The sequence below is a fragment of the Pecten maximus genome, chromosome 19, assembly GCF_902652985.1.
Source record: "Pecten maximus chromosome 19, xPecMax1.1, whole genome shotgun sequence".
Taxonomy (NCBI): Eukaryota; Metazoa; Mollusca; class Bivalvia; order Pectinida; family Pectinidae; genus Pecten; species Pecten maximus.
In genome coordinates, this window is record NC_047033.1 from 12,199,682 (window position 1) to 12,211,815 (window position 12,134).

At 36.7% G+C, this 12,134-nt stretch overlaps 1 protein-coding gene across 1 annotated transcript in view; it reads right to left on the bottom strand.

Annotated features, from left to right (window-relative positions):
• Positions 1 to 863: 863 nt before the first annotated feature.
• LOC117317674 (titin-like) overlaps positions 864 to 12,134 on the bottom strand; it is a 72,425-nt gene continuing 61,154 nt past the window's right edge. The window contains 7 exon segments of the mRNA XM_033872545.1: positions 864 to 7,383; positions 7,800 to 8,108; positions 8,518 to 8,817; positions 9,046 to 9,339; positions 9,721 to 10,023; positions 10,349 to 10,645; positions 11,164 to 11,466. Of these exon segments, the coding sequence (XP_033728436.1) occupies positions 5,393 to 7,383; positions 7,800 to 8,108; positions 8,518 to 8,817; positions 9,046 to 9,339; positions 9,721 to 10,023; positions 10,349 to 10,645; positions 11,164 to 11,466 (3,797 nt within the window). The 3' untranslated portion in view covers positions 864 to 5,392.

Here is a 12,134-nt window from a genome sequence, read left to right on the forward strand (position 1 = left end):
AGGCTTTATTCTAGTTGTGCGTTGAGATATTGAAGTTTATATAATACAGGCCTATTACTTCACAGCAAACTAGATTGGTTACTACGTTGCTGAAATTAGGAATATTTGGAAGATATCAATTCAATTTTCTTATTTGACTGCTAAACAATGTGATTTGATCTGGTGCAAAGTGTAATACTCCTATCGCTATCGATAAGCGAGTGATAAATTCTGCAAAAAAAAAAAAAAAAAAAAACCACACACACACCAAAAAACATCCAATATTTTATCGAGGACATATATAGTGTTTTATGTGCATCCACAACACAGATTAGAAAATTGGAAAACATATAAATGTTGATTTTCTATCTTGATCAAGTCTGAACGGTACAGCTACAGCTAGGAGATGATTTATTCAAAATCAAACTTTACGTATATGACCTACATTAATTACATGTTAGTTATCACAACACGTCAGTTTTCCAAGAGAAAAGAATGCGGGGTTGCTTTAAAACAAGATGGAATAAAGAAGTCAAATTTAATCAAATTATTATCCATGCCTTAACAAAATTAAATCATAAATAGAACAATAGTATGAAGTTAATGATAAATCCAAATAGAAATTATGAAATATGAAAATAATCGGGGAGATAGAAGGGTAAAAGAGAATGAGAAAAGTCAATACCATGCCTTCTTGGAGCGATAAAACACTTAAATATTCAAACAACAATACCCGAAATTAAAAGATTAGTTTGAACCAGAGAAAACAACACAAGAAGCATGTGTTTACCCTGACTGTGGAAGATAAGATCTGACAACACTGAAAGAAAACAGGTAATATACAATTTCAACATGTATTATAGAAAGATACACAAAGACGGAAGTTGGGCAAGCACTTTTTATTTTCAACAGCTAAAACTCAAAAACGCAGGTTTCAACAAATCACAATGTCTACAGTCGTACTCTTATTCTATAAGCGATGATTAACAAAACAACACCTGAAAGTATGGATGGTAATTGGTATGTCGATATATGGAATAAATACATAAATGTCAATATAATGTATAACCCTTTCACACCCATTGCCAGGCTTTAGTACGTTCTGATCAATAAAGGTTTGATCCACTTCAGGGGAAATAGGGGTGAAACGGTTAAGTTTGGCACAAAACACACAGTATCACAGTCCAGCATTTGAAATCAATCTACTAACGAATATAGAGACTAGATGAAGATAATATGCTTCTCTTATATTTCAATATCCAAGCCACTCTCAATCAATCTCCATTTCAAAATAAACTTACCTGTTTTCACTAATCATCTCCGGATATGAAATCTATAGAATGTTCTGCACATTATTCATTTTAGAATTTTATATTTTCATACGATCATTTATCATCGTAAGTTTTCTTATTATTTACAAATGATATTTCTTGTGTTATCATAATTTTCAAAATATTCGAAACATTTTTGAAAATTCAGACAAAAAATGTAATGTGCAGTAAATTCATGTTCCATGTTTTCCTCAAACTATATTAAACACAAACCACTCATCTAATATCAAATCCTAGGACATTATGCTCTCAATATATTTGTTAAAATGAAAAAAATAAAGACAACTCGGGAGTATTTGACAGGAAATAAAATAGCGAAATTTCCTCAAAATAAACAACAAACAATTGCACATTTCCAGATTACGGTACCAACAGGTCTTCTGGCCTGACTGACATATGCAGGTGAATAATATTACCACATTCAAGTAACTCTTAATTTTAAAGCCGAAATATCTTGTCCTGTTTGGACATATTTTCTACATGCATGATATAATTATCTATTATACACGAGTAGGTTCATGCAATACGAATATAGATATTTCGCCAATCCAAAGCTAGTAATAGGCTAGATTTACTTTCTATATATATGTAAACTATATTTTCGGATGTCCTTTTTGAAAAATATTTTCAGGAAAACTTTCGGAAAACGATTAAGCGATTTTCGAGGTAAACGAATACACATATTCAATGTAGCCAATTGTAATTAAAATCCTGTTCGATAACATTATAATATACTGGATATTATTGATGTATTGTTCGAAACCCAAAAGGCCAGGGTATCATTTTACAGGAGCGCAAAAACAACAGAATGTGAGGGAAACTACTTTACTGTAAATGAACATATTTGTATGCCTGTTGACATGGATGTATCAACACTCTCTACTGTTTCTATAGAAAATAATATGGGCGCTCCACTTCACTACTGCGATAATCAGTTCAATTTTGAAAGATGTCTTATATTTTAGCGTTTAAAGAACATTTACAGTACATGTTTATAGTTTCATTATCGATAGGTTATATTTTCTAGGAGTATGCTGTTCTCCTGATAAACCAAAAAATCCTGTATTCCACTGAACGCTTCTAATATTTTCGGCATGTTTGGTTTTTCCTTTCAATTTAAGCATCTTTTTTAGACTGACATTACCGAACTGTGCCGTAAAGAATACTCTAAAGGAAAATTATATCACATCCTTTTTTTTTCATTTTCAGTAAATAAAATAAATGATAGACATAATCTTCCCTACCGTTTTTAATAAGAGACGATAGGATATGCTAGAACAAGAGAAAAAATAGGCCAAAGGAGTCGATGGTGCGACGAATCGAAGGTAAGTTTTTGGACGAAAGTAAGATTTTAGATGAGTTACTTGAATGCTTTTGATTATGATACAATTAATTTTACCATGCACATTCTATAGTATCATACAGTGTAAAGGATAACTTAGTGAGGGATAAATTGCACAAATTCCCAACTACTTCTACAATAAATATATTAAAATTACACAAGATGACATAGAATAAACATTAATTATGTACATTAATATTTAAAGAGTAAATACATATTAATATTTCCAAACAAAATGTCAGTATCTAGAACTCATCATTCTACCATTAATTATAACATCCCTATTAAGAAGTACGTTGAAAAGAAAACTTAAGAAGGGTCAGTCTACAGAAAAACGATTGTGATAAGTATTCCCTATTGAATAGAAACATTTAATATTGATTGATAAAAAATATAACATAAAAAGATATTACAAAATATCTTGGAAAAATATTATAGTATTTCAATACATGGACGGAAATACCATCAGTCTTATTATTATAACAAATGTTATCACCAAAATTATTTCTATAATCTTTATATTCTCTCTTAAATAATTTATCAATACACTTTGAAAAAATATCAAGCAACAAAACAACATTAATAAGATAATAATTTGGATAATTTTGTAAAAATCATTAAACTACAGTGAAAGCAGAGATTTGTAAGATTGTTAAATTCTCCAATTGACTAAGAAATAATCAACATAATATAAAATTTCACAGAAACGCCACTTATAAAATCAATTTACAAAATGTACCAGATATCACCTGTTTTACTCCCAAAATATCACTAACACTTCTATAAAGTAAAACAAAGTCTGAAGTGTTTTAATCTTGAAATGTATAAACAAATGTATTTTAATTAAAATAAAATAAAAAACAAAATTATCTGATAGAATAACATACAATCCAGTGTCTGCATGTGAAAGTAATTTTGAATTAAATAAAAATCTAACGTTTTTTAATTGATAAACAAAACACTTTTTTGAAAGAAGGAAACAAAGTGGTTGTTAGATTGATTTTATTAATGTTAAATTTTGTGATAATGCACGCATACCACTGAATTGTAAGTCATAAACATTAATTAAAATAATATATACGGCAAATGTTCTTCAATTGATTCATGATTATTCATTATCAAACTTCTGATAAAAATTCATTAATTGGCGATTCATATATAATGTTTTTTTATTTTAAATTTGGATTTTCGCGAATATTTGCCGTATATGATTGATAACCTAATGCCATATAGCTATTGATCGTTGTTACAGTTAATCAAAATATAATTAAAAAGTAGTAATTAACAATAGCTCGTCAAATTCTTAAAGTTTATTTTTGTCTGGTGTAGTCTGTCATCATTCTAAAGATAGCAGTGCAAGCAAAATTTCTCCAGCAAAAAAGTTACATCAAAATATTTAGCAATAATGGCATTGGTTAGTGTAGCGTTAGCAATGGTTATAAGCTTATATTAGAATCTAATTAGAAGTGTAGAAATTGGCCAAAATCCATTCACCAACTTTTACATCAGATTTACTCAATATTAGAGAACTACATTGCACAATTCTATTGCAGTACGATATTCATGAAATAAATAAATAAATGATCAATAAACAAATAAATAAATAACATTACACAGGTAAATTGATGGACAATTTATACCTTTCATCAAAACAAATTGTAATAAATTTTCATTTGTATTATGCAAGTGTTAAAAGTGCTATCTAAAAATATGTGACAATATACTTGACAAACATCTACAATACGCTAAAGAAATAAACAATGCGTGTGAAATGTATATAAAACACGTGAAAAGCTTAAAACTAATGTACAAAACAAAAAAAATTGATTAAAACAGGTGCAATTAAACTTTATCAACCTTTTCACCCCTTTATTAGATTATTTGCATTCTCCTGTAAAGGTAAGCACAGGGGTGGAAAGGTATAGTCATAAAACATAATGATACAGAATAGCAAATGAATCACTAGTTTAAGTTATCTGATAAATGTCAACTGGGGCCTAACTTCAAGGAGAGGAATGAACTATTCGTACGAAAGGGAAACAACTCTAGCTATGTACGATTGCTGTCTCAACTACATTAGTGTAAGGAGAGGACTCTGAAAACGCATATTTCATACTAAGCAATGTCAAAAGAAGAAGTTGTGTATGCGTTTATAAGAAAATATAAGAGGTAGTAATCTATGTGGGAACTATACTTGAAGTTGGAAAATCGGAAACAACTCTAGGGGGCTTGTTATGCAAATTGGTCAAGGGGATAGTTTGGGATAATGGGTCACGATATATCAGACACGATTTTGCTGTGTATGTAAGTTACAACTTAAACGCTTATAATTATGTAGCGTCTTTTACGATAATTCCATTTGTTTGTGGGCATTTTTGTCTCCAAATAGACTTGAATATCTCCAAGCAAAATTTGCGATGACGGTGCAATTTTGATAATTTTCAAAACGTAACCGAGACAAACCCTAAGCAATATGTTTTCTAAAGCCTGACACAACCTTCCTGATCCAGTTGGAAGATTCCTTATCTTTGAGTGAGTCTGCGTAATCCTTAGAAGGAGAGCGCGAGATGATGGACTGGGCTCTGGAACTCGATGGGGTCGTATCATACAGGGACCCACAGGAACTACTAACCGACATGGTCCTCAATCTTTGTGGTGTTAGATGGCGGGTCTTCATGATGGAGGATTCTCGTAGGCTCCCTCTATCAGACACAACTGAATATCTCAATGCGTCTACAGATCATTTACGGGATACGAGAGGACTTCCTCTGGATATAAACGGAGATGAGTCCCTCCTGGGTGGTGTTGCTGGTATAGAGGCCAATCTTGGAGATGGAGAGCTATCTCTGAAGCATTTAGTCTTTGGTACGTATGTATTCCGGCTGGCAGAGGAAGCCATGGGTATATACCCATCCACTACAGACACACTCTTGCTTCTGTAGGACTTTGGACCTCTGCTGATAGATAGGCTTGAATCTCGGGTTATCGACTCACGCGTCAAAGAGGAACTGTGGTCTCTTCTACTCAAATATTCGGAACTTGAATATCGGTCGGAAGCATTGACTGGAGGCTGTGACATCCCTCGATAAGATCGTCTATAATCTCTGTCAACAGATGGACTGTAATCACGCTTGCTCAGATACTCCGAACTTGAGTACCTGTTAATGGCACTGCTAGGAGGAAGAGACACACCCCGAGTGGAACGACCTATATCTCTTGTTCTAGACGAACTGTTGTCACGACGTGTCAAGTATTCAGTACTTGAATATCTCTCGGGTAAAGTCATCGGCGGCACCGATGGCTTCCTTGCCATATCGTATGCAGATGCGCTCCGATTTCTGGCGAAGGGCATATTAGAGGATGTCCTGTCGTGGTACCACGAGAGACCGATCCTACTGAGAGACGGATCACGGTAAGGGGCGACTGCGCTGCAGGACTGACTTCTTTTTGGGATGTAAGACCCGCTCATCAAATCTACAGAGCTGGCACGGACAGACCTACTGCAGAACGCATCACGGGTCACACTGGATGATCGACCCACAAAAATGTACTTGCTGGTAAAACCATGCCATGATGATGCTCTCCTGCGATAATCTGACGAAAGATATTTTCGAGCATTCTCTGTGATTCGAGAAGGTCGACTATGATGCCGCCCAAGGTTTGTGCAGCTATCATCAAATGCTTTCTTCAGCAAGTTCAGTCTAGGTGCATAAAAATCAGTCTTTGAAATGCTGGATGGTTCTGGTACATACGGTTTTCTAATGGAAGGTTGGTCTATTTTAAATTTGTTCACGGAGAGGTCAATGTCAGAAGCATACTTCTTTCTTAAGGATGCTCTACTTGGTACTTTGGTCAGTTCTTTACCTCTCACAACTTTTCTAATGTCATCCTCCTGGACGCCTATTCTTGGCTGGTGGACCCTCTCAACGTCAGCTTTCTTGAATTTCTCAAGTGCATTACTAAACCCATAACTCTTCTCCCGAAGTGGAATTTTAGCATTTACCTTTTTACTATCCTGGAGAAACTGTTCCCGACGGGATCTAGGGCTCATTGGGGGTTTGGAGTTAATATCTTTGACCACATGCTTTGGTGGAAGGGGAGGTTTCAAATCGATTTTACGGACCCTCTTTAAGTGTTTCCTTTGCCATTCTGTATCAATTCTTTCGAGCTCTGCGAGGAAGAAATCCCGCCTTGTTTTGATATTGTCATTTACATTGGTTAACCTCTTGTTTCTATCTACACATACATTAGGCGGGCGTGCAGTGGAAGCGTGTAATGTGCTTGTGTCTATATCGTCACGTGTCTTGACAGCAATGACACCAGCGGCCGGACTGACCTGCTGGAAGTAGTACTGAGACAACAATGTCCTGGGACTTATACTAGTACTAATCATACTAGGATACTTTTTGATAATGATCTTGGACTCACTTGGTCTACGGTACACAGGAACATACGGCGATGGTTCCGAAAGTCCAGACGGGAGCTCTCCTCTGATGCGGAAGGCGTAATCTTGATTACGTCGAAGTCCAGTTACCCTGTAGCTTGTGTCCGGGATGCCACGTGCAACCGGTGTCCAGTCGTATCCTGGAAGTTGCTGTGATTCAATGATGTAGGTCAAAGGTGTCTCGTCATACTGAGTGGCCGGGATGTCCACTCTTGACCAGGAGAGATCAACAGTCTCATCCTGAACAGACATGATCTCTGGTCGTGACAGGGGAACCCTGGGTAATGCTGCAAAATGGGAAATAAACCGATAATTAGCATTATTGCGTTGGCATCATATACTTTCTACATGTACCTACTGTTTGATATTGGCGAAGCTTTTCTAACCATCAGTAATAATGTCAGCTGTTCCAAGGATCATACAGAAGAGACACAATATATTAGCAGCTTGCAATGAAAATTGAGTGCCAGACACAGCAGAGCCAATGTGTTGATTCCTTGAAGGTCATGAGAACAAAAACTCAAAATAGGCTGAAAGAACTGTCAAAAACATTAAATGCCGAACAAGACATGATCAACAATATAATCATTTTTCTTCTACCAAGCAAGTCTTTCTAGAAGCAGTAAAACATTGGCTAACAATGCCATGTTTTATGTGATATTGCTCACATTCCGTCACACATGTACGGTTCTATAGGACATACCTGTTCTCCTGTATAGGGTGACAGGGCTGGAGTAGACATCTGAAGGACCCTGGTCCGAAATTCCACGGACACGGAACTGATAGTCCTGACGTGGTCTCAGGCCCCGGTAGTAGAAGGATGTATCTGGTACGGTGGCAACGCTTCTCCAGTCATTGGTGCCCAGCTCTCGCAGTTCCACTTCGTATCGTCGTGGTATTGATGGCAGATGAGGCAATGACGGCATCCTTGGGCGAGAATGTTGGTACGGGCTCCATGACAACCTGACAGCTTCTGACTCAAGGTCATGTAGCTGTGGTCTTCTTATTGGGACTGCAAGGGTAGGAAGACAGGAAAAAGCAAAATGTAATGCACAATTACCTGTGCTAACATGTTAGACCACTCTCACCCTGTTTAAACATCTAAACCAAGAAAACCTTCATGTACAAATTCGTGATGGTATCGCTACGGATTTTACAATTTTACATACATGTAGGCAGTTGACTCAAACTTTGTGCTAGAGTACCACAGTGCAAAAGCAGTTGTTTCATCCATTCTCTTTCCAAATTCATAGTTATATTTCTTGATATTAGGGTAATGCATGCTAATATGCATGAAAGAACTCTTTTATTGAAAAAAGTTGAAAGGGTCCTGGCGAAATTAACACCATCTCAATATCAGGTAATCCCTTTTGACTACTGGGCTAAATTGACTCATTTCTATGTTATAATGTATTACTTACATAGATATCGACTCAGAGAGATTGGGTAGGTGGGTTCGCTAAGAGCAGCTTTAGTCTGCGCTCTTATACGGAAGATATTTTCCTGGTTTGAAGATATCCCGGTCACACGATAACTTGTATCGGGAATGTCTGATGCCAAACGTCTCCAAGTGCGCTTCCTGGGCTCCCATGATTCCACATGATATCGCAAAGGCTCACCCTCAAATGGTGTCATTGAGCGTGGTCGCCAACGGAGATTTATGGAAGAACTCTTTTCATCAAACTCATCGATCTCAGGAAGTTCTATGGGTGCTTTGTACCCTGTTATATTAATGAAAACAGTTCTGATAACATCACATTCTTAGAAAAAATACAGAATGGCTGATAATACAAAACTTTTTAAATTTTTCATATAGAAATGAACTAAAAATTTGAAACAGACAATCAAAGTATATATTAACAAATTAAGTGTTGTTTCTAAGGGGTAAAACTGATAATGCAACAGTAAGGATGATTTATTGTACAAATTCCTTTTGTCTTTGGTCTCACCTGTGTGGAAGAGGCGTACAGGTAATGTGGGTCGACTCACTCCAAACTCGTTTTCTGCCTGGATACGGAAGGTGTAGTCCCGGTCAGGCCGTATTCCATTGAGGACATACCATGTGTGGGGTATTCTTCTGACCATTGGGGTCCAGGTACTAGAGGGTGACTCCTGGACGAATATAGAGTAGGTCACAGGAGAGGTACTGAATGATGGCACCTCAGCCGATCGCCATGACAACGTGATGGAGCCTGATCCGACATCGTACAGAAGTGGTTCGTCCTGCGGCAATGTTGGTGCCACTGTATAAAATACGAAAATGTGTTTAAATGTGCTCTAGTATAAGGACTACAAAGTGTCTGAGTTTTGATTATTTCAATTTTAGCGATTCCTCTCAATGATGAAATCAGAAATATTGCAGATTTGATCAATACAATCTGGAAATAAAGTGACAGAACAGATGTCGGAATGATTACCGTATGATGCATTCATTTTTTTTAAATATTAGAGAAAAGAAGGCACCTGATTGAAACTTTATAATCATTACATTTGATGATCAGTGGAAGAGATATTCTACTGAAAAAGAAATTATGATTTATATATACACATATTTCTATTTGACTTCAAATTAAGCCATTCAATTAAAAGTTTATTTTAATGATTCTACTATGAAAAAAACATACCAGCTCTGCGTTTGATATGGACTAAATTTGTAGGTTCACTGACTCCGTATTTATTCTCAGCTCTGACACGGAAACTGTATTCCTGGTCAGGTGTTAGATTTGTAACATGGAAGTCGGTGTGTGGTATACGTCCTGCCAGTGTGACCCAGTCGCTGCGTGTTCCCTCTTGTACCTCAAGGCGATACGTCACTGGAGAGTAGTCAGTGTGGCGGGGAGATAACTCTACTGATCTCCATTGTAACCGTACAGATGTTGGTTGGATGTCATGGACATACGGGTGGTCAGTTGGCATTCGTGGTGGTCCTAAATATAGTAACATCAATTGTAGGTAATGTCAATGTATAAAGTAATTACCTATAAACAGGTACCAGTCAATATTCTGATGGTGTGTGCTGTACTATTTGGGAAAACAAACATTTTGATACATTCTTCCATATCTTATCTCAAAGTATCTTAAAAGAGCCTTGGTTATCATAAAATAATTGATTTGAATCATATTTACATCTAAAAGCAAATACAACATTTTCTATGAAAGTACATCTCCAATATATTGACTTGACACCCTTGAATTGATCCATCTTTATATGATATATAAGCATGGTAATTTATTTTTCCATTATGTACTCACCACACCTCCTCATCAGATAAACAGGCAGAGTCGGCTCCCCTAGTGCCCCGTCTACCTTGGCTCGGACACGGAACAGGTAGTCCCTGTCGGGCCTTAGTCCCACTGCATTGTACGTGGTCTGTGAGACATTGTTTGAGAGAGGTCGCCACTGTCCTATACTGGGTGGATCTTGGACCTCGATCTGGTACACAGGAATCCTGGTGCTGTGTCCAGGTAATGTGGCTGGTTGCCATGACAATGTGATCGAATCTGGTGATACGTTGCTTATGACAGGTTCCCTCCTTGGGAACACAGGCACTGTAAATAAAACCCATGGACAAATCTAGAATTGTAAGTTGAAGGCTTTTTACTCAATATCCCTTTCTTTTTATATAGGCATATCAAAGAAAAGGGGAATAACTCTCAGTAAAATCGCTGAATTGAGCAATAAGATGTCATCTAGCTTAATAAGGCATTGACCATGTGTAAAAAAAAAAAGTGAAATTTTACAAATGAATGGAAGGTCACTTTGACTCCAACCAGTGACACTCCTCTTAACTTCACGGAATGAAGCAGAAGGAAATTGAATCAATGAAATCAACATAGTAGATATCTAGATAATCAACTATCTATAATCCATATTTATAAGATAGATTCACCAAATCTAAAGAAGTTGTCTATTTTGTGTTATATACATGTACTTTTCCAACCCAATTAAACGAATTTTTTTAACATGATTTAAGAGAAAATGGTTTTGGTTTTTGAAATTTTACCCAATTAAACGAAATACCCGATTAAGCGTTACCCGATTAAGTGGAATGCACTGTACCACTCACCTGGTTTCCTGCGGACAATAACAGGATAAGTGGGAGAACTACAGCCGTAGTCTGTTTCCGCCTTCACGCGGAACTCGTAGTCATTCTTTGGGTTAAGTCCCTTGACGATGTAGGAGTTGTCCTTGACCCTGCGTCCAACTGGGATCCATTCAGAACTTGGTAGTGTGCGCATCTCTACAGTGTAATGGAGTGGAAGAGGCTGTCTCCTGTAAAACGGTACCTCAGCAGGTCGCCATGACAACTTGATGGAGTCACGGCCCATTTCAGTCATGCTTGGTTCATGGTTCTGCATTCTTGGGATAACTTTGTAGAAATTAGAAAAGGGAACAATTTTTTTACGCAACCATTTTTCAACGCAATGAACGATAATTGCAATGGAGTTCTTAAAAGATTTAATAATCACATTTATTCACTTCTAGTAGTGAAATAAAATGATAAACATTGGCCTCTTCCCCCAATGCCTTAACCATTGTTCCTATACAAAGGTCCGCGAAGGGAGAAGCCAGCCAACATGAAACATTTCTTAATTACGATACATTTACAAACAGTGAAACACATAACATTATGGGTATGAATTGACAAAATGCATTCTTTATTGTACGTAACAACTGTTTAGGTGTTTATCCAGCCATAGCGACCTGTGGACAGTGACGGTAAATGGTCAATCGATAATTTACCTGTGCGGCAATTACAACTGTATAAACACTCGTCGGGAGCCCCTGACGCTACCAGAGAAACATCAATGGGACTGACGCCAGTTTATACAGAGTAGATTTACTAGTATACAGAAGGAATGGGGCCGGAATATATGGCTGGATTACAGAATAGACAGAGTCCGGATTATGCAGAGTGTATTTAAATTTACTATTAATAAAGAAGGGAATTTTTGGGACCAAATTATTTGGCCGGTTTTGGCAAATATCCGGATTGGACAGAGTCTGGTTTGAACAGAGTGCACTGTAATTATTTTC